Source organism: Gambusia affinis, linkage group LG20 (genome assembly GCF_019740435.1).
Source record: "Gambusia affinis linkage group LG20, SWU_Gaff_1.0, whole genome shotgun sequence".
Taxonomy (NCBI): Eukaryota; Metazoa; Chordata; class Actinopteri; order Cyprinodontiformes; family Poeciliidae; genus Gambusia; species Gambusia affinis.
The window spans coordinates 4,982,872-5,010,382 of record NC_057887.1 but is presented as its reverse complement, the minus strand read 5'-3'; the positions used below and the strand labels follow the sequence as shown (position 1 = coordinate 5,010,382).

At 37.5% G+C, this 27,511-nt stretch overlaps 2 protein-coding genes across 7 annotated transcripts in view; both read right to left on the bottom strand.

The window, feature by feature from the left end:
* LOC122823660 (zinc transporter ZIP11-like) overlaps nt 1-19,342 on the bottom strand; it is a 160,215-nt gene extending 140,873 nt beyond the window's left edge. For 2 of the 3 annotated variants that reach the window (XM_044103514.1, XM_044103516.1), the window contains exons 1-3: nt 19,294-19,337; nt 16,995-17,112; nt 13,995-14,033 (exon numbers count right to left, since the gene is read on the bottom strand). In XM_044103514.1, coding sequence (XP_043959449.1) covers nt 13,995-14,033; nt 16,995-17,102 — 147 coding nt within the window. In that variant the 5' untranslated portion in view covers nt 17,103-17,112; nt 19,294-19,337. Of the gene's footprint in view, nt 1-13,994; nt 14,034-16,994; nt 17,113-19,293 lie in introns of all 3 variants that reach the window. The other variant, XM_044103515.1, reaches the window with a different exon arrangement.
* Nucleotides 19,343-22,097: 2,755 nt separating this feature from the next.
* The window catches only part of LOC122823745 (homeodomain-interacting protein kinase 2-like), a 70,564-nt gene continuing 65,150 nt past the window's right edge, over nt 22,098-27,511 (bottom strand). For 3 of the 4 annotated variants that reach the window (XM_044103690.1, XM_044103688.1, XM_044103691.1), the window contains exons 4-12: nt 26,428-26,619; nt 24,971-25,152; nt 24,039-24,162; nt 23,720-23,845; nt 23,574-23,636; nt 23,330-23,496; nt 23,179-23,250; nt 22,901-23,070; nt 22,098-22,151 (exon numbers count right to left, since the gene is read on the bottom strand). In XM_044103690.1, the coding sequence (XP_043959625.1) occupies nt 22,950-23,070; nt 23,179-23,250; nt 23,330-23,496; nt 23,574-23,636; nt 23,720-23,845; nt 24,039-24,162; nt 24,971-25,152; nt 26,428-26,619 (1,047 nt within the window). In that variant the 3' untranslated portion in view covers nt 22,098-22,151; nt 22,901-22,949. Of the gene's footprint in view, nt 22,152-22,900; nt 23,071-23,178; nt 23,251-23,329; nt 23,497-23,573; nt 23,637-23,719; nt 23,846-24,038; nt 24,163-24,970; nt 25,153-26,427; nt 26,620-26,800; nt 27,498-27,511 lie in introns of those variants that run through there. The other variant, XM_044103692.1, reaches the window with a different exon arrangement.

The following is a 27,511-nucleotide window of genomic DNA, read 5'->3' as shown; positions in this document are numbered from 1 at the left end:
TGTGCAAAAACATGAACCTGGTTTTAGGAATTACATCATCATTGAACTTTTTTTCTTTTGACAAATAACTACTGAAGGCCTTTTAAGTGGGGAGAAAGAAAAATAATAGAAAATGGCTGAACACAATCCTTTTTACAGTGGATTGTTGGTTGGATACGTAGAAATATTCAAGATGGAAAATTTAACCTTAATCAATATCCAAACAACCATCCACAGATATTCATTTGATCACATTTGGAACAAGTGGATAAAGACAAATTTTGCTAGTCAATAAATTGTCCGAGAAATTGAGATAAATGATGACATTGTCATTTTCATTCCTTTTTCAACCAATATGATGATTATGGTTTAATGAGAGTTTGACCTCTCAAAGACCAAGAAATTTTGTTTAAATTAATTAAAACAAAATTAATTAATTAATTCAAATTAATTTTGTACAAAACACACCACACTGAAACTGGAAGACATTTTAAATATTTAAAGTAAAAACAGAAACTCTATAGTACAAGAAAGGATTCAAATAAAAACCACAAAACAACTAAAACCATAAATAAAAATGAATTATGAAAAAAATAGCAAAAACATCATCAGAATGAACATGGGTCATAAATTTCCCAGATATTAGTTAGCATGATTTCTGTTGTTCGTTGGTCATCAAGCCAGATTCGCTCAAAGAAATGTTGGGTATGTCGAACCTATTTTGTACAGTACATTTCATATATTTTATCCTGTTTTTTTCCCCCCCACTCACTTATGATAAACTACATCAGTTGCCACAAAATCAGGTGAAAGCAACAAATTTGCTCCCAGAAACCTTGTTTGCAGGCTTCAAAGTTAAAGTCTTTGGTCTTTGTTGGTTCTCATTTGAAGCACAGCTCCTACTTGCTCATGCATTCATTTGCAGGTAAGTTAGTACTGTCGATATGATTTAATCCAGTTTAATGTTGGATAGTAAAAACAACACGACATTGCCAAATTTGTTCAGTTTACAAGCCAGAAAGTAAATTTTTAACCGAACGCTACATCCATCAGGCTCTTAAGAGGCAATAATACTTTCATTAAAATTTCTCTCATTGCTTCAACTCTCAACTTTTCTGCACAGTTTCCATTAAACAACACTTTTTTTTTTTTTTCAAAGTGTCAGAGAGTTATTTAAAAACAAGAAAATCTGGGATGGAAACGCAAAAAACACTACTTACACACTCAAAAACACATTCAAAGTGTTTCGGCGGATGAAATGCGGCCAACAGAATATGAAAGTCATCTATATGGGAGGACATTCGACCACACGGGGCCAGAAAATGACATGCATTACAAGCCTTCATAGAGTGCCATGTTCAGCTTTCTTTCTTCCCACTGCTTCTGATATGGCTTAATTTATTGTATTTTTTACTGGCAGCTTCGGTTGGCAGAGCAGAACTGTGAAAGGAATTGCTTTGCTACAAGCCGAGGAAACACTTTCTCACTTGCTGCTTTAATTTCACGTTATTCTTGGCAGCTACTGGCAGTCCAAAGTGAAGAAAGTTGATTAAAAACTTTATTAATTTGTGTTAAATCCAGTAACATCATCATTGACGGGCTAGCAAAAGTATTCAGAGAGCTAAAACTTGTTACAGCTAACCGCACAACAACCAAAATTGTTCCAAATATGGCTCGTGGGCTTTTGCCAAAGTCAAAAGAGAAAATCTGCAACAGCTTAGTGGCACCGCTAAAATCTGATGCCACTCCATTTTATGTAAACAGAAGTTAAGTTTCTTCAAAAGTTTTTGTGTCGTTTCTTCACCGATTGCTGTTGCAGTGCCCCCACAGGCGAGGAGGTAAGAAGGTTTTTCTGAGGGGTTTGGTTTGTTTGACACAGTAAAACGTGAAAGGGAACAAGACCAGCTGAAAACGGAGCAAATATTGCAATCAGTATGTACCAATAAACTTTATTCACTTCCGAGACAGACACAGATATCTGAGGTACAGCACTGGCTGATGCCAATCCGATACAGAAAAACAGCACTGACCTGACTTAAAAAAGTTGATCCCCCACCAACGCAGACAAAGATGTACTGAGTTACAAATTTACTCAATAACTCTGCACCAGTACAACACACTTAAATACACCAGTAGCTTCACAAGCCTGGCCAAACATGTGAAAACCACAGAATTTTAACTAGTTCAGTAAGTGTAATTATCAGTATGATAGACAATGTAAAATAAATAAAGAAACTGACAAAAACAACAGGTCGACTACCTGGGTCAAACATGTAGTCTGAAAGGAAACCTGCTTTCCTTTGAGAAAGCGGGTTTGTTCAGAAACAAACCTTGTATGGGTTCAGAAAGTATGATTAGGAATTCTAAAAATAATGTAAAATATATAGTTAAAGCTTGAAGTTGCTCGGAGCAGAAGACAGAATTGGACTAAATTAACCCTTATGAATTGGTACATTGTCACTATAAGCAATCTGGATTATTTTTTTTTTTCAATATTGAGACTGATTCAGATATTAATATTGGTTCAGGCCATTTCTAGTTGCAATTTTGGTCCCCATCTGAACCGAGACAGCTTTGTTAGCTTTAAAACAAAAAACTCAATTAGTAACAGCTTCCAAAATTATCTCTGTATTATATTCTTTACACTGGCGTCCTGTGTGTATTTATATCTCTTAATGGCTTTGCTTTTTGTTAATCTGAACTTTGTGTGCATAGCAGGTCCTTAAGGTCGTCCAGCCAGCTTCTATTTGATGTTACAAGGACCCGATGCTTAAGGTGAACGGGTCGTTTTGGTGGTGGTTTCACACTATTAAACGCAAACTGAAGATGGAAACAGTTCAGAAAAGCTTTAATGGGTTTTTTTTAGCACATACCAATTAGACTACAGGAACAGGGTTTAAGTAGTTGAAGTATTTGGCTATGGTTTTTTTTTTTTGTTGTTGTCGCTTATTCCATTGTGGTTCTTCTTGGTAGTGGGCCTGGCAGGGGTCAACAGCTGCAGGGGAAACCACCATGTTTCTCACAAGCGTTGTAAGAGACCATCTGCAAATTTAAAAGGTTTATAAATAAAATATTCCAACAGCCCAGCAGCTACGTGGGCCGCAAAGCCAAGCACCCCGACGGCTGAAACGATTCCCAGAAAGACGGCGAGTAAAAAGCAAGCAGCCAAAGTGCTGTCTGTTTGCAATGAAACAGAAAATGATGCAAGCAGGAAGGATGGAGGTCAAATCGTGGCGTAAACAGCGAGAATGAGCTGCAAAAGAGAGACGTACATGTGTGATTACATGACTGGCAAATCAAACCTCAGAGAAACAAAAACACCTTGAGGAAGGATTTGTGCATCAGGGTCTGGAGTGGTGCTGCAAGCGTTCTGGTTTTCTCTGAGAGCTCAATCTCACATTCAGCACTTCAAAACTCTTCTCTGTGATCAAACACTTGGTGTTAAGTTGAAACACTTCTTTCTGAAGCACGGAAAATGGATGCGTTTTGAGCAAAGACATCTTTCCAGAACCTTAAACTAGAAGACATTATTGGCATGATTTTTTAGTATTTAGCAGTACAATGATCCCTCGTTTTTCACGGGAGTTACGTTCCTAAAAGAACCTGTGATAAGCGAAATCCGCAAAGTAAGAATCTTTATTTTTTTAACAATTATTATACAATGAAATACTCTGTAATACAAAATCTTTTTTTACAGGGCCAAGCATTTTTTTAACAAATAAAACTACTGTATAAACATTTTTCTTTTTTTACAAATAACTACTATACAGACAAATAATAATTTTAATCATCAATACGAAGTGAAGGCTTCAAATTGTGGAGATCAGCACAGCGACCCGATTCATTGGATTAGAACAGGAAAAAATAATTATGAAAAAAAAAATACAAAGTGCAGTTGGACAAATGGTGATTCACGTGTATTTCATTGCTCTTCTGACTGAGCCGCTACATCCTGACTCCGCCCCGTCATGTTTTTGTCTTCTAAAGCCACGGTGCAGGTGTTTTTGTTCAGGAGAAGAACATCTTATCGGTAGCCGTTGTCGCTCTTTTTCCTTCTGGGCAAAAAGGTTCTTAGAAACCGACCTGCCACCATCAATGATGTTAAATTTGGCAAGCTGTTTTTACGTACGTGTACTTATTAAACTACAACGTTATTGACACACAGGTAGAGAAGTAGCGGAGAGACTGTTTAGCCAATCAGAATGCAGAACACAATGCAAATCTGTGAAGCAGCGAGACCGCGAAAGGTGAACCGCAAAATAGCGAGGGCTCACTGTAATATAAAAATCTTTACAGGATAACAATGTCCTTCTGTAGCATTGCGGAAATAAAACTTTATTCAACCACAATCTAACTGAAATACTAAACGGATATAAAAACCAGCTAACATTGTAGATGTGTCAATCAGAGATCTGTGTTATAAACCTCTGACTTTAGTATACTCAGAGTTTATCCAATAGCTTGCTATATTAGATCAAGCAAAAACCATAAGTTCATTTTTTAACAAATTTTAGAATTTCATACTTCCCAGAAAATATTTCTAAAAGACTCAACAGTTTTCAAGCATTTTTAAACAAAAGGCAGACTCAAAGGAAAAAAATAATAATAAATGAACTTGGCAGTAATATTCAATCTTCCTGTTATCCGTTGAAAGGTTGGCTTCGTCTTGAAGCTTGAATGAAGCATAGACACTTCTGGATATGTCATAGAAAATACAGCTTCCTTTCCTTTGCAAGTCCTTCATTTTCACACAGGAGATGGTTGTTGTTACCAGGACAAATTAGGCTTTTATAGTATTTAGGTATGATGAATTGAGGGACTAGGAAAAGATCTGTCTTTTGAGTTTCTGAGCCAATCGGCAGATTTTTACTATTAATAATCATAACTACTTATCAATAGCACTCAACATTTTACACCCCAGTTGTTGTTTGAGCTTAGTTATGTACGCTCTAAATATTTGATGGTCTTTTAATATCCCAAAAGTCATCCTCCAAGTTCAGTAACCCAGCTATAACATACCACACTATTAGAATTATGATACAAAATAATTTAAGACGGCATTCAATCGTCTAAAAAGTGATCATCCCAACTAATTCACCCCAAGGTAAGACACGGCAATACTGGGACATAGCAGGTTTTCATTAGCATATTCAATTATTATGTTCATTGCTGAACACCTACAAATTGTTTAGAAAGGTTACAAAAGTTTTTCTTTCAAAAAAAAAAGATGGCAGGACATTGATGATTTTGAAAAGTTTGGCAGCTACTGGACCAGGTCCTGCATTCATCAAGACAAACATGAAGGCCTCTGTATACCAAAGCATTCTAGAGTAAACACGAGGTCATTTGTTCAATAGCTATAGTTCATATGAAACCGGGTCATCAACAGAACAATGATTCCAACCTCATCAGGAATGCTACAATAAAAAACAAACTATCTGATAGGTATTTTCTAAACCTACATAAAAAGAGAACCACAGACAACGTTTATGAGTTTTCAACCAAGCTTCTGCAGAAGGAGAAAACATAGCAAACCACTTCTCCAAGGTGTTCACCATGCGTTCTGACTCTCTGCATCAGAACAAGTCTTTTTATTACAGAACAGAGCAGGAATGGAATGTAAAGGTAATAACTCAAAGAAGATAGAGAAAGGTAACACAGGAACTAACACACAGGCCCTTTAAGGAGTATCCCTAGATTAGAGAGCAGCTGCAGCTTCAAGGTCTAGGGAAAAAGCAAGTTTTGTCATTCACACAGTTTAACAGACTCTTCCTTTCTGGGGTGTGAATATTAAACCCATGAATGAAAAACAAACTAGTAAACCAACTAATGTAAGAATGATAACAATACATAATTATTCTAACACTATCTATGAACTAAATAACTTTCTGCAATAATTCCCCAAAAATAGAGGAGAGGTAGATAAAGTCATTCAATAATGACTGCCACTACAGATCCATCGACATAGTATTAAACATCACAGAGGGGGAACTTTGTTCCATCAACACCTTGAAAAGCTTTTTGCAATCAGAGTTTTCTTTATCCAGCATCAGACTGAAAGAACTTGCTCTATAGACGTAACATCCTCTAAATGAAGGGTCAAAACTACTGGTTGTTGGCCAAGTTCTTCAGACGTATTGATAGATGTGCCTCAAATGCAATTCTTCAAGGAAACTGCCTAAAGAACTGTTAGCTAAACCATCCAGCAGATGGTTCAGGAAAATTACTTATTTGGCTGGGCAACAGCACTTGGTTGTAAAAGAACTGAAGTCAAACACTTTTTAATGGTTTGGATAGTAGCATTTTGGATACCTGCTGGATAAGAATGGCTGAAACAGTACACAGAGTTTGTAAGTAAGAAATAATATTCATAATTATTTATCGCTGTGGTGAATTTTGATTTATCATAAAGAGAAATTCAATCATGATGTTTAAAGTCCTTAATTTCAGACATTTAATCGTCTGAAATTAAATGTTTACTACCGTCCTGTGGGAGTATAAATAAATATCGGCACATTCAAAAGTATAATTAAATAAAGTGCAATTTAGAGCAGTTTTAGAGATTTTAATGTCACTGGTGTTCTGAAGAAGTCTCTCCTAATGATTATATCTTTAGAGCAGAATTCATGATTTATGACCAGGCAACAAACTCTGAGATGGAAACCATGACCATGAACCAACCTTCTCTGATGGACTCTTGTTTCTGAAAAATGAAAAGAACAGTCATTTATATATTTTTCTCCTTAATCAGTGTCTTGGAAAAAGAAATACCGAACTTGCTGCTGCAAATTTGCAATGCCACCTCTTGCTGGTCACTTCATGTAGTCCATAGATTTTATAATATCACAGCACTTGACATGTGTGGACATGTTGAACCCCACTGTTTTGTCAGATGGATGTCAGTGTTTGAACTACACTGTGTTCACTGCTATTTGACATGCAGCAACACAGCAGGGGTCCGTTCAAATAAAACACACGGCAGATTTCACCGTCACTTCCAGCTGCCTACGGCTTTAGCTTTTGTGATTCTGATGTGGCGCGAACGCTTGGAATAAATATATCTGGAGTTAGACTTCAAATTTAATAGACTGTAAATTCCAAAGATAACACGGACTTCTACCTCCACTCTCCCATAAACCGTTTTTAAAACTATTAAATACAGGATTCTTCCATATTTTCTAGTACTTCTCATAATGTTCTGTAAATCTGAGTACAGACCAGGCACTGTTATTTAAACTGAAAAGATTTTAATTAGTGGGGATATATATTATGCAATAAATGACAAAAAAAACAAACTATGCTGAATTTAGCTTTTTATTTGGCACAGTCATAAATGGCTATTTAATGCATGACTATTGCCCTGTCTTTTTTTTTTCCCCCACATGTATTTCTCATATGCATGTGTTTGATGTGCTTTGGGTTCTGTTTGAAATGCTACTTGATTCCTGTGAAGTGTCTGAATGCCAGCTGAATGGTGTCCTTCGCTGCCTCCTGCCTGTCTGGCTGTCTCACATTTCCAGCATGAGAGACGTTAGACAAAAAATTAGATCTAAAAAGTTGCCTGTGATCGCAGAAAAAGGCAAAACCATCAATAAAACGCAAATTTAGAGCATGGCACACAGCAGAAAGCCATTCATTTAGAGCCATCTATCTGCCAAATCTCATAACTCTCCTTTAGGAGTGGTAGTAACGGGCCACTCTCAGAAACTTGCCGCCCCAGAGAGAAAACTGTGGTGATTGGATCTAAGCTTTAAGGTCTCAGATTGCTGCTTCTCGTCATTTGCCAAACAATATTTTGGCAGCACTCTGTGTTCTTGGTATGGGGGGGAAAAAGAAAAAGAAACTGTGATTAACATCACTCGGGGACGCCGGCTTCATCACCTGTCTAACAATAGAAGTTGTCAGGAGTTTAACATCCATATAAAGGAGGTAAAAGAAAAGCTGGAGAGTTGAGTAAAGGAGGAGAGGAAATTATATATGCACACATTAATGATAGGTCATTAAGCTTCTTCCTCAACAATCACAGCTGAGGGACGCTGCGCACTGACACTGCATGACGCCATATTATGTAGAGACAAAGGCTGTTTATTTCTTCCTAAGTTCTGTGAGCATGGGTGTCCATCTGTATCCAAATCTGTTAGTGACTGCGTGAGTGCGCGCATGTCATGGATTCAGGGAATGTAAGTTGGAGGAGGATCTGAATCATGCGGATAATACTTGCAGAACACCATGAACTCACTGACATGAGCCACACAGAGGATCCCCGATATTCACATGGATTAGTTGTAAAAAAAGAAATTCAAGTTACATTCCACAGGGGAAAAAAAAACTAAAAACACACAAAAAAAATACAGGGGACAGTCAAAGTCCAAATGTAAATCTAATTGAAAATGAGTGAAAAACGTTCAAGCTTTTTTTCAAAAATAATGAGGGAGAAATGAAGTTTCGAGATGTGCAATGCTGGCAGAGACATTCAAAAAGACTTTCATCTCAAACTGCAGAGAAAAATAACTCAAAGCATTGACTCAATGAGGCTGAGCATTGACTATTCTGTGTCAGACTGAATAGAGTCCAGTACAGACACTAGAGTGACACTACACCCGAAAAAATTGATCAAAATTTGGGGATGTCACGTGATAGAATGTGAAAATAATCTGGGGTATGAATACCTTAGTAAGGCAATGGAAATACAGCAGCATGAACATGGACATATGCATGTGGTAGGAGATCCCAGAATTGAACAGACAGAGGACCGAGTTTATGTTTTATGTAAATCTTTCACTCTTCACCAAGACGTTTTCATTCGTAAACACATTCCTGACCTCCTGAGCGTTTGTCCTGTTTTTATTACTTTGCCTTAACCATTTGCTTCAGGCCAGATGTTTTTACATTCAGTTAGTAATTATTATGAACACATTTTCTATAACAGATTACAAAAAACAAAACAAAACAAAAAACAACCTCAACATTTGTTTTGGTACAAGGTCAAAGAGGGGATGCAGTGACCTAAGGTGGAGTGAAACTTTAAATGAATTTATGAATCATTTTGTTGTGTATTTAGATCCAAGGCCAGAAGCCTCTAATTCACCTGCTGAACTAGATGAATGAAGCTGTTGCAGAATTAGAGAGAACTCTTTCAGTAACGAATTCCTTATTTTAGGTACACAAAGGAGTGTTAGCATAAATGCTGCCCACATGTGCTACCACTATTAATTATCCCATATTAAAAACAGAATTTTTGTTAGCTGTCAATTTATTGCCTGTAATGCAGCTCAACGTGGTTATGGAATGAAATATCAGACTTGTATTGCACTTTTCAGGACACTTAAAGACCATTTACATAAAATCCTCAAGCACACTTTCACACGATGATGATGGTAAGCTACTGGATTGTATATTGCGCCATCGGCTGTTCTGACAATCACCAGCAGGCAAGTTGGGTGAAAGGTCTTCCTCAAGGACACAATGACAGACACAGATGAGGCAGAAGCTCAAACCAGCGACCCATCGATTGCAGGACAACCTAAAATGCCACCGTCGCATATAAGGGCAAAATATCCCCAAGGTATTGCCTCAAGGTTACAAGGGTTTTCCACTTGGAGTGGTAAAGTAGGACCAGCTCCTTCTTCAGAACCTACTACTGTAGAGTTTCAAGTGCACAGAATGGGGCTGAAAATACAATGTCAGGAGACTGTCGGTCACTGATTGGCTAGGAGGTGTAGTCACTGGTTGCGTCACAAGACTCCCTTACAATCATCCAACTCAACGTTTGAAAAAAATAAAAAATCTCTATGGGGAGTGGATTTGGATTTTTTAAGTACAAGAGCACAAAGCACACAATGTTGTGTTTGTGTACCGAACAGATTACATTGACGACACCCTCACCCTGTAGAGCTGTTACTCAACTGTCATGGAAGACCATCCAAATTATGCAAAGTCAAGTTTTGGTTCACTGCTAGGTGCTAGTAGAACAGGGCAATTAGGAGCTCAGACTTTTGTGATCATACTGACAGAACACACCCAGAATAATAATGTCACATGCAGTCAAATGGTGGTGCCAAGCATCAGCTACATGAACTAAAGTACCAGTGAGACCATAAGAGGGAAGGAAGAATAACTTTTATGAAATGCATCAGAAAATGCAAACGCACGACACCGCTTTAGCTTCCAGGAGAAAAACTGGTGAACTCTCTTTATTTAGGTCTTCTCTTCCTCCTGTGTTTTCCTTCCTGTTGGCAGTTCAAACAGCTCAATTACAGGATCACAGAGAGGCATGTTGAGACCTCAAGAAGCAACTGCAAACCTACTGAGGCAAGCTTTGCCCCTAAACTGACAAGCCCATTAAGGGAAACATTCATCTAATAGGTGCAGTCTATAAACAAGTTTCACCAAATCAAATTTCAGACTTTAAGACCTGTTCAATACCATTACGAATTAAATTCAAGACCTATATCTCCAAAGACATTTATGAACTTACCCATGACAAAAAGCTAGATGTCTAGTTAGAAAAGGTGTTAGTGAGTCACAGACAATGAAGACGTCTGCGTGTGATTCAAAATTTTGCCTCACAGAATAAGTGCAATAAGATGCCTTAAAGGGCCAATAAGCAGTTGTTGTTTTTGCAATATCACCCTGAATACAAAGAAATAAGCATCTGGTATAACAAGGATTTAAATGTTCAGACGTCTTACCACGTACTAAGTCACTAGTGATGTGGTCAGGGGTGTTCAGCTCTGCAGGTGAAGCCTTAAAAAAAAATCTGTGCATGAGTGCACTTGATTAATTGATGAGTCAGATGATAGAGCGTAACTGATTAAAAGCACCTGGCTGATGCTTGTGCTTTTCATTCCAGAACAAACCCCAAGCTGCACAAACATGAGGATTGATGGAATATCAGACCTGGTACTAAAGAGAACCATTCTCAGTCCAATCGCTGCTCATCAAGGTTCTGAAAACACCCCAAGGAAAACACATACCACCAGAAAAAGACTAACATTGTCAATTGAAAGAAAATGGTATTGGTCAGAATCAGATATCTTTTTAAAGATCGCCAAATGGGCAGAAAAACTGCAATCAATGTATCTCTAATTAAAACAGGTTGACCCAATTCCACGATTTAAGTTCAGAAAACAAGAAAAGTTGAAAAAGTCTTAGAATTATTCCATTTTTGTACATCTGCTGTCCATTATGCAGGTCTGTAAAGTCAACCATTTAACATTCCCTAGTACTGTATCTTTAAAAACATTTCTATCTGTTTGACCTCCATTCACTCTCCCTCTGTAATCATATGCAATCTCCAGTCCGCAAAAAATGTTCTTAGAGAAACGCAGGACAAACTGGTCTTGTCCCATCCTCTTCCCATCTGCCCTGACTGAGAGTGCTGATTAACTGGATTTGTTCACTAAAAACAAGCCAAATGCAGCAGTCAGCCCGCTTCTTGTTGTGGTAAACAGACCAGAACTGACAGGTGATCACTTTTAGTAGTCACCTATAACTCTCTTGTCCACTGTATTTTATTTGCTAATATGCTGCAGAAGTGCATGCTTCTATTTCCCCAACAGTTGTTCTATGCACATTTATAAACTTTCACCTTGTGAAGCATCCAAAAGTCGTTCCAACCAAAGAGAAAGATTACCAGCAAAGAGGTTTGAAAATGTATTTAATGCATTTACTTCTAAACTATCCTTCAAGTAGAAAGTGATGCAGCATTACAGCACATGTCAAAGACCATTTACGAACTAAAAACAGTGAAAAAATAAATAAATAAAATCTTCAAATGAATAAAAGATGCATAAGAAATAAATTTTAGAATGGCAAGTAGCTCATTAAGTTTGAAAGAAGATCTGAATATTTGGTTGACATTTCTCTGTGCTTGTCATTGATTTAGAATACAAAGGGATATAAAACAATTCACTGTAGATTTACGTGAATCTACAATCTTAAATCGAAACAGAAATAATGGAAATAAAACCCGAGATGTCTTTGGCAACATAAACCTAAAGAAAAGGTCCTCTCTAATAATGTAGTTGTTTTTTCACCCACCAGCCACTGTTTTTTTTTTCTTTAGATTACAAACCCCACTTGTACAAGCAAATTATATCAAATATACGATTTATTCTTAACTCTATGAAAACCGATTTACTGACAATAGGTTTTCCAAACATATGTACGCATACAGACCAATTTAACATAACAAGGCATGGACATCTTAACAGAGGTGTAAAGCTATAAGCTCACTTGAAGTAATTACTAACAACAAATTTAACTAACCCTAAAATTCTTGCAATCATTTCTGATGTTGAACATTTTCACATTTAGGCTACAACTCCCCCAGACAGTATTAAGTTAAGATGTGTCTAGTGATTTTTTAAACATTTTTAAATAGTATTAATAGCTGTTTTCTAACTGTTCTATTTGTTTTCCCTTACTTATTATGTTTTCTATTGCAATTCACAATTATTCTTACTTTTACTAAAAACATCTCAGAACGTATTCAAACTTGGAAGGGAGGGGCGGGCCAAGGAGGACTGAGGGATTTCATTGGATAAGCCCAATGTCAGTCAGTAAAAAATAAAATAAAATCAACCAATGGGCTGTGGCGGTTGATAAAAATGATATTTCATGTAATTTTTTGTTAAATTATGACAGCCTTGGGCCGCCCCATATACAGTATGTATATCTGTATCCCAGACGGTCAGTCCTCCCCTGGACAGAGTTCAAACTGAATGGAGCTTTTATGTCTGTTCAAATTGTCAACCTGTCACAGTGGCAGGTGCGTTGCTTTAATTTACACGCCACTCAATACTTTTACCCGCATTTGGCCAGTGGCAGGTGTTAATGTCCTCCCCTGCCTATAGTAGCTTTTAATTACAACTTGACTTATTATCTTACAGAGGAAAATACTTTCAGTTTTACTTGAAGAAAAAAATAAGTGTCATCAATTAAATTTGTTAAAAGGTTTATTACGCTGACATTTACTTTGAGGGGTTGTTAAACTTGAAGCGAGTACTCAGGTTCTCCAGGATAAATCAACCAAAACTACCTTTTGATAACAATCAAATTGTGCTAGTATGTATTTTCACCTGTTAGAAATTCACCATACACAGACACTTTGGGGAACGGGTGGTCAAGAGGAAAAAGGCACCTTGTGCGGCACACGTAACCATCGGCTACCAGTGTGAAAACTCGCCTTTTTCCCCTCAGCACAAACAAGTGTCCTTCTGAAATCTTTTTTAAAGAGGCACAGCTTGAACATTATGCACAAGTTCTGTTTAGAAATTAATAACTATATAGCGTTAAAGAAAAAGATTTCAGAAGGGTATGTTTTTGTCCAAAGGAAAAAGGGCAGGTGGTCTAGCACCTCCTAGTGTCTATCTAAGCACATTGCAGATCACAGAACATAAAAGTCTGAAACCTAACAATGTTTTGGAAACGTGTAACTTTTTGCAAATATGATTTATTGATGTTGTAAAAACAAGCTAATCTGCATACAGTTATTTGTCTGCTTCAGCTAGCATTAATTGAGTTTATAAATGTTGATATATTGACTGATTTATTTAGGTGGTAAAATCTCTACATACATTCTCTTTCATACATTCATAGGCCTGAACAAGCTTTCACATTATTTTTTGTATGACTTCATTGGGATTTAGACATCCGTGTATAACATCAGGATTCAGTGCCAGCTTAGCTTTCTAACCGGCAAGATAATTAAATTTGCCAATGAACCGATTTTTCCTGCAACAAATCGAAAAAGATGTAATTGAATAAAAAGACTGATGGGGATTTGATGATCTTTTCCATTTGCAGCATAAAACTTTCCATATGATAAGGCTAAGTCCTGCTTCGGGGGAATACTCACCTCACATTTAATGAAATTAGATGTGGCATCAGAAAGTGTCAGAGTTTATACGAGGTCTTGGGGGAACTCGGCATGCTGTAGTGAAACATACTAGGTGTGTGTGTGTGTATGTGCCAGTGTGTGAACTGTAGAGTTCAGAGGACAATAAACTCACCCCGGCTGCAAAACCCAAACTTCCATCCAAGATCCGTTTCTGAACAGGGCAGATAAGAAAAAGAGAGTGAGTGCAAGTCAGACAAATCGATGTGTTGAAACCTTGACAACATAAAAGCAACAGTTCAGTTAACCTTTTAGTGGAGACAACCTGTCAAAAATAGCTTCGATGTCTACAGAGTCAAATGTTAGACTGTGAAAAGGTAACCACTTTAGAAACAAAACCACTCAGTCAACAGATGGATTTCTCATGTGATGTGATAACACAATGTCAACAAATCAAAAGAGAAGCTAGCCACAGTAGCTTAAAAAGTGTGTAATTTGAGATCCGAAGAGCCTAAAAGCAGAAAACATTGACCAAGTATATACATGTCTTTTCCTTTCACAGGTAAAAGTGGAGGTCATAGAGCTTTTTGAAGAATCGCTTTCCAGCTATTTGTTTTGGAAAATGTCTCCTTTTTCACAGTTTTGACTTTTGAGAGTCCAGACAACTGAATTTAAAATGTCATAAAAAAAATATTAAAAATTAAAATTACTATTTCAAGTTGTAGATGGATATTTTTTTGCATATAGTTGTTCATGCTTGTTGAGTAGAGGAAAATATTGAGGTTTATAACATTATTAGAAAATCATTTCTTTTTAGCATGCATGTTAAGCAGCAGAGTGCAGGCTAGCTAACAGAGCCCAACTAATTAACCATATTAAATTGGCTCATCAGGATTTTGTTTTAAATAAAACTGCAACCTTCAGTTTGTGCTGGTATTCATTTGCGTTGTTTAATCTCTTGAACATATGACAAGAAGCTTTTTGCTTCTTTTTTTTTATAAAAATACCAGCCCTCTCCACTTCAAAACATATTTCAATTGAGAATTCAAAGATGTTTTTTTTTATATATATAAAAAAAATTATATTACTTTTTTCCCCAACAACTACACACAAATATCTCAAATACATATGCTTATACAAGGGGAAGCGAATTAGTTGGTAGCACCGTCGGTTTGCAGCAGGAAGCTCTTGAGGTCAAATCCTGGCTTGTGGTCTTTCTAAATTGAGTTTCCAAGTTTTAACCATGTCAACCGTCAATGCAGAGATTACAGATTATCTTAGATTGCACCAGAACTCCACCAGCAAAGCAGTTCACAAAAATGAGCTGATGATCGGTTTTTAAATTATAAAATGTGTCAAATATCTTAACAGAAGGAAAAAATAATTAGTTTGAGTGTATGTGTATGCATAAGCAAGACGCATACCAATGTATCATCTTACTGTGCTTGGTAGGTGAGCGCTCAGTGTTAGCTCTTTTTTTTCCCCTTAAATGACAGGATCAATCAAACTGTTCCATAACAGACTATTAGACACTTAACTAAAGAAGACAGTTAACAAAATCTGCAGGTTATCTTAATTGAAAATATGAGACAGTCTTATAAGAGTTTCTAATTAATTTTACATAGCACAGAAAGCGATATGGTAAGACTGTTCTTTCAGTGGCTCATTAACTGTTAAAAACAAAATAAAAAGACTAAATCTCTAATTCGAGCAAAACTTTAAAAAACATGAAAGAAAAAAAAGAAAAAGACACGACACACCAACCAGATGGAAAAAAAATACTTTGAGAGAGACTAATGGTAATGACATTACCACGCCATGTAAAACCACAATTACCTCAAACTCTTTTGAAGCAGCTTAAACTCATTCACAATGGATGTAGAACATCTGCAAACATCAATGTTCAAGTATTGCCAGAGATCGTCAGATTGGATTTAAGTCAGAACTTTGGATAGGCCATTCTTATGAAAATACTCTGGGGGATATTAACAAGGAGGAGCTGAACACATGGCTGTCACACTTATTTTTTGTGTTTCATGCCATCTTGATTATCATATAAAATCCCGATGAAATAAAAAAAAAGTTCAAGGGATAATACTTTTTCAAGGCACTGCATATGCTTCTTTTTCTTCCTGCACAACTGAGACATGCTTTGGTTATACACAAGTAATTTGAAGAATCAACAAGTGTTTTTATTATTATTAACTATTAAACTGATGGCAGAAAGTGTGAAAACAGGAATCCTTGACTGATCAGATCAGAGGATTTAGATCGAAGACTTGCTGGGGCACCTTTGATCACATTTTCATTGTCATGTGTTCGGATTCTGTTATACCGTTCTGTCATAGAGGATTGATTGATGGCGGGCTCCATCAATGTATCCGAGGTTCTCCAGAGGCAGCTCCCTAAAGGAACTCCGGTTTTTGATCACTGGGTTATTACCTGCCAGCCCGACCGAGGTCTTTTATCATTCAGTCAATTTACAGAAGGACATGAGAAAGGAGCATCCACTCAAGTTCAGGTAAGTGTCTACATGATATATTTCAGGCTTTCTAATCAAAAGACCCCTCAAAGAAACCATCTTTTGGTTTATCATTGAGCTTGGAATGCACAGTACAGCTAATTTAGGAAAACTAAAAAAGAAACCTCCATTTGGCTGTATGAACTGGCTGTATATGTAAAGTTGGGCTGGAACATGCAAGCATGCAGATTCAGGAGAAAAGTTTTAAGAGTTGTTGAGGTCTCTGATCACATAGAAACAATTCAGCTATTATTTGCCTTGCATAGCTGAGGTCTGACATGCTAATCAGGGAGCTTTGGAGCTGCTAGCTGGAGGATTTTGTGGGTAGAGAGTCAGGGGCTGTATTTGCTTTGCATTCTGTCTTTAAGCCATAAGCTACCTTGTTTCAACCTCCAGCTTTGCATATATGCATGACTTGAAGGACAATCGGTAATGAAGCAAGTCTGCCTGGCAAAGCTTTTCATCCAGACTTGCTTCATTACTGATTTGTCCTACAAGCTCTCTGTATTGTGCACAATATATGAATAAACTTGATTGAGTGATGTCACCTGAACAGTGCCTGGAAATAGTATTTTTTCCCCACAACACTGATAACCTAAATATTTTCAAACTCTATCAACCAAAAATAGAATGTGCAAAGCTGTCAGTGCGTACCTGTCGGCTGGAGAAGATGAAGACGAGGGCGGCTCCCGCGGCGGTCAGACCCCAGGTGAACAGAGTGCCCAGCAGGGCCTGGACCACAGGGCTGTAGCCTTCCAGCATGGTGCCACACCTGGCAAAGCAGGACGCAAAGTCAGTCTCTAACCAAACCACCATTATTCTCTAGTTGCTTTAACAACTGAGAAGATAGCAGTGCTGATAAGTTCTCCTTGAAGGCTAAAAGACATACATTATCTTGCTAACCTACTGAAACCTTTGCCATTTTATCACAATAACGCTTCAAATGTCAAGGTATTTTATTGATCAATCAACACAAAGTGGTGCACAATTGTGGAAGGAAAATTATACGTGATGCTCAAATTCCTTATGCATTTGTGTTCACCTAACTGAATGCTTTCTAGAACTTTTTTGCCACAGTTACAGGTGCAAGTCCTTATAAATTATAATAATATATAAATCTGAATCATTAATTATGACCCTAAAAATCTGATTTGAATCAAAAGACACTGAAAGATTCGGACCTCTAGTCGTGTTTCATGGCAAACAGCAAAAAGAGACTCCAAACAGAAAATTGGACTGACAACTCCATCAGCATACGTATGCTGATGTTGGAGAAACAAATGGTTTCAGGACACGCGTCCTGAAACCATTTGTTTACTGATCCAGGAGTCATCCTCCAAGACTGTTTCACCAAATTAAAACATAAACAAGCATGAAAATCCTGTTTGCTGTGGATTACAATATCCTGCTCTTCTTTATTTGCTTCTCTGTGACCACACCCACAGTGGACTGACTCCCAGCTTTGTAGAAATCCACTGACACGTCACATTGCAGGTCGAATCATGGCCAAATCATTTGCCAGACTGACTCGACTGTTCTATTCCATCATATTAATAGGATACTTTTTTTGTTGTTGTTGTTGTAAATGTGGTTGTGGGTGATTTCAACCAAGGAGTCAATTGTCAGGGGGTAGGAGGGAAATACAGATTTTCCAAAAATTAAATCTTCACAACCAAAAAATTTGAATAATTTATAAAAACCGATGTATCATCCAGCCTTAATTGAATGAAATATAAAGTAAGAAAACATCCACAGCAAAACACTTCCAGTTTGGACAAGACGTTCCAACTTTTACATCAAAAACTTTTGAATAATTGTTGTCCCTTTAATTATTTTTGCATTTTTCTCAAAAATTCTGAAAAAAAAAAAAAAAAGTTTAACAGAATGATGAAGCACCAATTAGGATTTCAAATGTCAATCTGAAGAAATCTAAATGCTTCATTCGGTTGATAAAGCTCATCCCACAGTTAGTAATAATTGATACATTTAATTTTTTTGTCAGGATGCTATTAATCCCACTATATTAAGATAATACATTTGAAACCAAAAGTTTATATACTCCAATTAAAAGGTCAAACACCTTTATTTTTCTCTGTCTGAAGTTGAATCAGAGCAAAATTCTCATGTTTTAAGTCAGTTACAATTAACCAAATTATTTCTATTTGCTAAACATAATTTCCTCAGTATTTGGTAGCCTAGTTTCAACTGCATATATTTGAAACCTTTTTTGCATTTATTCATTAAATAATGGTAAGCAACCCAGTTGATGCTAATATAATAAAATCTTTGGACTTGTAAACTTGTTTATATCGGACTTAATGGTGTCTGAAATTAAAGGTAAATTTCTTAGTTTGTTTTTTTTTTAACCACTAAATATGTAGATGAATAAAAGTAAATTAATTACCTTTCTATATCAGAAGCCACATTCTTTAATCCAGATTTTAACCCAACATATAATAATATTTACCTTGCAGTAGTTGTAACGGCTAATTTTATAATGACAAATCCTAACAGCTGTGTGTCGTTGCTAAAATAATGAGGCTTCGGTTTAGTGGAATAAAGTGTAGGTGACAGCAGTCATTTTCGATTTAAAAGCTCAAAGGCATTTTTATTCATTCATTCATTGTCTAAAGGCGCTCTTAGGGCAGCTTTACTGAGGCGAAATAAATTCAAAATACTTCTTTAAAACACTTCAAGTTTGCCTTCGTATGTTCCCAGTCGTAAAGGAGAACGTAGAGGTTACTGGTTTCTTTTTTATTACCAAGGCTGGATAAATGAGGAGCAAGCGAACAACCTTACAATTCTTACTCTTGCAAGACAATGCTGGTGGCATTTCGTACTCAACCACTATTTTTAACAATAGGAAGTAATGTGCCTTAATTCGTCTGAATTTATTTTCCGAAACTATTAACTTAATTGGAAGTTTTTCAACAATAAAGTCGACCGTACTCACTTTCAACCTGTGGCTCTGTGGTCTCCTCTGTGTTTACTTCCTATTTCCTGGAGCACGTGTTTATGACAGCTGACGCTCCGCCCCCACTCGCAGCCGATTGGCCAGTTCTTTGACGGCGGGAGTCTTTACTCTTGATCGAAACTCGATGAATAAAATTGTACAAAAACATTTTTAATCCCATAAGGCGGATTTAGAATTATATTAATAATAAAATATATTAAACGCTGATATAGTTAAGCGAAGCTTAATACATAAATTAATTTAAATAAAATATACTGTTACATTTGTAAATATACAGGGAAATTAAATTAAATTAAATTAAATTAAATCCTGTCTTATCATCTTTGGTGTCTATTTACATGTGTCTTAAGCAATAAACACTGGAGAAAATACGCAATTAAAATTAACAAAAACAAGGAACATGAACATGGGAGAAATTACTGCTAAAAAGGAAATACACACTCATCGGCCACTTTATTAGGTACATCTTACTAGAACTAGATTTTTATTTTTTCATTTCAAAGGAACCTTAGCTCTTTGTGGCTTGGATTAAATAAGGTATCAGAAACATTTCTCAGACGTTTGGGTTGACATTAATGTAAAAGTATGCAGCTCTTGGAGAACAGTAACTCATTTTCATGTCCAACAAACCATTTGCAGCAGTGTTTGCTGCCAGAACTGGTCCATCATTCTTCAATGTGCTTTGTCAGTTTTTTTTTTTTTCAAAACCTATTTTTTTATCCCTTTTTTTACAATAGGATTTTCTTGTTTCACCAACAGAGAGAGAAAAATTGTGTACATGTATGGCACAAACATATTTAAAAATAAGTCGATTCAAGATAAATGAAATTTTGATCAGGCGAGTCAGTAAAGGCCTGACTCATTAAAAGCATTCACCCTGTTTATATACAATTATCAGTCATACCATCTGAATGCAGCTAATGAAATCGAGTCATTAGAAGTATTTATTACAGTATTTGTCTCTCTAACACCTCACATATTGTTGGTGTTGTAAGAAAACAGGACTATTGTAGATTAAATGTTTTTATAATAATAAAATGTCACAGAGCATTGAATGATCTTCAGTGACCACTTATTTACATTTCTTGTTTCTCCTAAAGAATTTGATGACTTTAAAATATGAAAAGGAACTGAGATCTTTACTTCTACTTTGGGCATGTAGGTTTATTTTTGGATATTTTGCACAGCAGTGATCCAAAACAGATTCCTCCTCCCCCCCAGACTCCCCTACATCTGGAATCTTCCTGAAATGCTTTTGCCATTTATCTCACAGGGAAATCTGGGCTATCTTGAACTTTGACCTGCAGACCGGTCCAACACATGTTGAGCTTTTTTGTGTTGTCATTCAGAATTTCCTGTTTCTAAAGTGCGGAATCTCCTCCAAGCGCCAAAGTTCAGATCTTACGCCACATCTGATTTCAGTTACTTTAATGGCTGACTCATTGGTCTGGATGGTTTTTATGCAACATACCAGCCAATTAACAAGTCAGCAGTTAACAGTCTCCAGAACAATTTGTTTGTTTGTTTGTTTTTTAGCAAAAGACACAATTACTTAAAAGGAGTTTAAACATTTCTGGGAAACGTTTCTGAAAAAAGATGTCTTATGGTTTTCTGGGAAAACATTTTTCCTGCGAACATTCCTAAAATGCTTCACAGTCCTCATTTTGTAGTTACCGAAGCTGCTGGGGGTTAATGGGAAAACAAACTCCACAAAGCTGTGTGCATTCAGCCAAAGATGTTCAGCCTATTAAAGGAGCATTTCTGCTCCAAGTGCGTCTGATATATAATACAGTATGTGGATGCAGCCATATCATCTCATCTGTCTTATTCTTAACATCAGCTAAGGAGTGCAGACTAACATTGTTAGCTTCACTGACGGATTAAAAAGTCACGCAACAAGTTAAGCACTCAAAGACTCTGCAGTTCAATTGAAATGACGCTGCCCATTTTCCAGTTCGCTCTTCATAAATGTTAAAAGAAATACCTTAAATAACCTGAACATTTTAGTTGCTTATACAAATATTAGCATTTTGTCACTTCTGTTGTATTTCTGTCACGTTTGTATTAGGTTGTTGGCATTTCAGCGAGTGGATCGTTTTGTGTTGTACAAAAAATGGACGTTTAAGATAGAGGGGGGAAAAAACGATGCACATGCCAAAGTTATTATTTCAGTTTATTTTATTAGTTCTAGTTCACAGTAACAGTCATCTGTGGTGTATGGCTTTTTGCATGTAAAGGTTTGTACCGCCTTGCCGGACACATCATGTCAGGGATGTGTGTAGACAGGAGAGGTGTTAGCTGGCCGGTACAAGTCCTGCTGGCAGGAAGGAAGGGCCAACCTCACTGATCTTCTGTCCATATCGGACTGATTGATGACCCTCGGCCCCTGAGGCAGGTTGGACTTCTTATGTTGCCGTACAAAATGCAGGACAAAGTACCGTTCCATGTTGAATGCTTCGTCTACAAAAGGTTCAACAAGGGGCCTAGGAAGTACTTCAGATCGGTCATTTAAAGTTATTTCCTGATCAGGGCAATGGGCCTGATGGTGGGTTTCTTGGGCATCAGGGTGATTGGATCATTTGAAACAGGAAGAAGCCACACACACAGTTCGAGAGACTTGTCAAATGTCTGAGATAGGATAGGAGCTAGCTGGAAGAGAGTTTGTTTCATACTTAAATGACCATCTGAAAGTGGTAAGGTAACTACTCACGACAAAAATAGTTTTTTCCCCCTAGGTTAGAGAGATATTCTCTCTTACTTTTCTTATCAGGGGAGGCTTTGTCTGATTCTGAAGCCTCTTCATCGTCCATCCTCCTCTTCCTGACGTCGACTTCCTACTGTAAATGATGAGGCTGGTTTCTACTAACAAACTCAAATCCATCATGTTCCATTACACACAGAGGCTGAAAGCTCAATAACAGAACAGCTGAGCCCTGGCATAATTAATTTTATCTTCATATTTTTAAAGCAAAGTTTCCCAAACTGTTGCCATTTGAGGGCCATTTGCAGATCACAGTAACTTTGTGTGGCTCCTGATCACATTTCACAAATGATGCAGATGGTCCCTTTTAAAAAAAAATGAGGGATGTATTTCTGCCAAACTGATATATTCTTAAGTGGAAAAAGTTCAGAACATAAAGTAATTTTCTGTGTTTAGTCATGCTTTTACTTCCATTTTAATATCATAATAAGTAGGGCCTACGCATCCACCAACATTTTACTCAAAACAGACATTTATTTGACTTGGGTAACTACATCAAGGGTCTCCTTTACTAAAAACACTTTCTAGACCGACCACGTCACACATATTCAATCCAACATGCTAGGAAATGGTCGCCTTCCTTTACGCAAATATCTACAAGTCGTTTTCAGACCCATTATAATTATTTCTTACTTTGGTTCATTAAACAAAAAGATTTTTTGTAAAAGCTCACGCGAGGTCAATGCGACCCCGCCGGACTGCGCACAGGGTTAAAAACTTGTGGGATCCAAAGGCCCCCATCTCTTTAGACCATGGGAGGTCTAATGAACCACATGGACTGATAACGTTAAAAGTTTAACCACTTGTGTTACACATGAATCTTACTGTTATGGTTTATTCTCCTCTTCTTTGCTGAGAGTTCATCTGATTATATCTATATTACATCATCTCTTTGTCTTTTCTGTGACGGTGACATCGATGGGCTCGTCTGTGCACACGTCATCTCCACATCTTCACAGTCCTTCCTCCTTTTAGCTGGGATGGCGTGGGGGCTTCTAAGGCAAGTTAACCAAACGGCCGTTCAGATCCCTTTAGTTCTACTGCTTTCACAATTTGAGAGTTTCTCCCAGTTTCTTCATAACAAAAGAAATCAATCAACTGACCTGTTTCCAGATTCTGCGTTATCATTTTGGTCTATTTTTGTTTTACTTCCAGCACTGCTGGAGGACATCTCACTGCAAACAGACAATGTTAGTCCTTATCTGTCCACTGCACAATATGTTCCAAACGGTCTCTAAAGACAGACACACTTACTGGATGCTATTCTCCCTCAGATGGCTCTTGGCAACAAACGGATGCAGAAGAATCTCGCTCGGCGAGATCCTTTTTGCTGAATCCACCTTCAGCATGTCTGCTACCAGCTTGACAAAACTATCTTTCTCGCTTTCACCTGCATTTTCGTCTGACACGTTTTCACGCAACTGATGTGGGATGAAACAGAAATTGTGAGGAAATGGACGCGTCATCAAATCGAGCTTGATTTCCTTAAATGTCCCACCATGTTGAGGAAATCCAGAGTCCTCTGTGGAATGAAGCTTACATTTTCTATTTCAGTGTTTCTCTGTAAAATGAATGGCTTAGTGAGATATGTTCGAAATACATGGCGAAATGAAGCAATGATAGGAACGGCCACCCAAAGATTACCCTCAATGTCCACTGGCCACACGGTTCCTCTTCTCCATCATTTTTGTTGAAGAATTGCGTGGTATTCAGCCCTGAATTTAGCAAATATTCTGGTGGATTTCCAAAGGCGAGGACAATGTGTTTTATCTGAGGGTACAATACAGATTTGATTCACACCAGGTGAATCATAAGGGTTAAGTCAAACCTTTTCTTTTTTCTGCACTTTTTTTTCAATCTGCTATTGGAAGTGCAGCTTTGAAATAAAAGATTTGCTGCGTATTGGAGCCAAAACAATGATGTCAAGTCTTTTCTGGGGATCCCCTTAGAATGTTATACTAACCATTTCATTCTCATTCTCTCCAGGGAACAAAGCAGAACCGGTAAACATTTCCACAACAATGCAACCCAGAGACCAAACATCTATCGCTCCACTAAAGGCAGCTCCCAGCAGGACCTCCGGACATCTACGAGAAGACAAATATAGAAATTCTATATTTGTTCTGGTTGCTTCCTTCTGAGACTGATGGAAAAAATCTTACTAAGTTTTTGAAGAGAGGTTCAGCAAAAATGTAAAAACAAAAAACAAACAAACAAAAACAACAGCTAACCAAAGAAATCCACATTAGTTTTATTCCAGAGGATTCAGCCAACAGATGGGCCAAAATACAATCTTGAAACAAATCTGGTCTCAATAACATTTATGGTTTATGCTAGTGCCGATTTATCAACTTTTAAAATCTCTTTATATTTAATTAGGCCTTTATTTACAAAGAAAGCAAAATAGAAATACAATTTTACAGCTGCTAGCAGGATACAGTTTTGTCAATTTTTGCACAGCCTTATTTTTCTATTGGGTAGTTACTGTTTACTAATTATGTGTTGTGTCTTCAGTACATGTTCCACACTGTAATGGAACATATACCATGAACAGCAGTCATTATCTACTTTTAAATCTGATTTGTTCTTGGTTCCTGACAGACTATCCGTTAGCTTAGTTAGCATTAGCAATAGACTTGGCGTTAGCCTAAAAAACACCTAATTTTGATTTGTACAAAATGAAAACACCATTAGGGACAGTTATCTAATGTTAAAATGTTCATTTATGCTACCTTTTAACAGAACTTCACTTAAGGTAATCTGTGATCACTAATTGATGTGATTTGTAGCAAGTCAGAGAAGTCAATGTAAGTTAGCTAGTAAGTACGACTCCTCCTACTTTCCTCCTAATATTCTCAGCTGTCCGAAGCTACAGAGGAGTTAGAAGTTTGGTACCTGTACCAAAGGGTCTGAAGAACTGCTCCTCTATGTTCCTCTGGATTTTTTAGGGCCAAACCAAAGTCAATGATTTTGACCGTCACAGGTTTTTGTTCTTGATCCACGATCATAATATTTTCTGGCTTTAGGTCTGCATGAACAATCCCCACACTTTGAAGAAAGTCCAGAGCTGTGGCCAACTGCGGGCAAGTACAAATATGAATTAATTTGATTAGTTTAGAAAAACAACTGAACTTCATTAATATATCCAAATACTAATGAATGTCACAAAAGGTAAAACAGTTGTGATACAGTGATTGTCCTTTCTAATAAAATCCAGTTTCCCTTTGAAAGAAAATGTGCATATGTCTAACTTTTAAACAGCGGCAACATTATTTACCTGAAAAGGGTGTAAAACTCTACCACTGGATTTCTACTTTCTTTTTCTTTCTTTTTTTAAAAGAAACTTTGTAAAATTTTCCGAAGACTTTTTATCACACAATTTTCATGTATTTTGGTTTGCATCAAACTAAAATATCCCTAAGTATTACTCATTGTAGTCACACAAACACATTTTCTTGCAGACAGTCGTCTATAAGTGGAATATACGCAATTACTTGAGAACTGCAGGCTTCAAATTGGGTGCGAAACATCTTCTTGTTTAAAATTTAAAGCGTAACCTGTACAAAACCTCCCGAAGCAGACGGCTGCCTTTCGTACCCAAAAGTGTTCCAGGTATTAACTACAAAATGATGAAGGCGTGAAATAACCGGCCCGTTTTTACAAGGTCAACAACCTGATCAACAATCACAAAACGCATGGAAAATAGAATAGGATACCAAACTCTAACTCTAAACTCTAATGATCTCAATAGGAAAAACAAATATTCCATACATCATTGCGAATCTAACACCAACTTTTTTTTTGGTTTTGGGCGTGCTGTGGTGGCGTAGGGGATAGCGCGACCCACATTTGGAGGCCTTCAGTCCTCGACGCGGCGGTCGCGGGTTCGATTCCCGGACCCATTTGCCGTATGTCTTTCCCAGCCTTCCTGTCAGCCTTCTGTCATATAAGGGACACTAGAGCCCACAAAAAGGGGTCTCCCCCACTAGGGGGGGAAAAAACTTTTTTTGGTTTTTATTTCTACTTTCATAACAGAAACAGGGCTACATGGTATGCCGTGTAGTTTGTTGCACTGCTGCCTTGTAGAAAGAAGGTACCGGGTTCTATCTATGAATGTTTGTATTTTCTCCTGGTACTCTGGCCTCCTCACACTGTCCAAAAACCTGACTGTTGGGTCCACTGGTCTTTCTAATTTACCTTTTGGTGAGAGTGTGTGCGTTTGTGTTGCCTTGTTGTGGACAATCAACATGTCCAGGGTGTACCCTGCCTCTCACCCAGTCACCGGTGCAAACAGGCACCATATCATCTCCCCTCTCCACCAACCAGCCCACAACCCTGCATTGACGACCAACCTGATGCACGATGGGACAAATTTCCTTTTGTTCCAGGGAGCGACGTGGCTTCTTCCGCAAGAAGTCCGTTAGATTTATATCCAGTTTCTCAAACTCCATATAGTAACATCCCACATGGGTGAAGGAGTCGTTCAACATGACGATGTTGAACTTGTCTGAGCCAAGTCCCTTCAAGTACTGAAGTATCTCCACCTGATGAGTGAATTTTATCAGGTTTAATTTCGGCTGAGAAAAAAAGTTTTGGTGTTCAATATCAACAAGTAATTTTGGTGGACATAAAAAACAAATTGCCAAATAAAGTTATTTAAATATTTATATTGATTTGTAAATGTACCATCCAATAACTTCTAAACTAAGAAAAATCAAATCTCACATTAGATTTTGACTAAAGATGCTGGTTCAGTTCCATTCAGTTTTCTCGGTCGACGCGGTCTCTGCTGTTTGCAGCGTTTAAAACAGCAAAGACAGCAAAATCACATCATTACAGCACCTTGTTATTATGCTGTTCACAACCGATATGAGGACTGAGAAGTAGTTCATATGATAAGCTCAGCAGAAAGATTCTGTATTGAAGTTTGTAGCAGCTTAAAAAAAAAAAAGAAGTTTGTTGCCAGCTTTAGCTAGCTTAGCAGCAGCGCTAATGCTGCGGTCAAACAGCAATGTGTCCAAATTCAGGGCCTGGTGATGGCAGCTGGCTGTTAATGCAGCAGTAGTCCGAGCACTGCTGCAGTTAAGTGATGTATTGATAAACTAATCAGATATTTGAGATTTAAACAGCTATATTCTCACTTAAAAATATTGTAAAAGCTCATGTTATGTCACTTAAAGAATGACATAGAAAATAATTGGCCGCTCTTCACCCCCATTTGTATTAACATCTGGTTTGGACCCGCAATGACTGTCATGGGACAGTGTGGGCCACGAAGGATACGCCCTTCAAGTCTGGTGAAAAGTAGGGCGCATTTGGAGGATTGTTTGAATTCGGACAGGCCTGGTCGCGGCGCTATGATGTAACCAGCCCACAAATCTGGACCTCAAAGGACGCAGCCCCTGAATTCGGACATGGCTGAAGCTTCTTAACTGA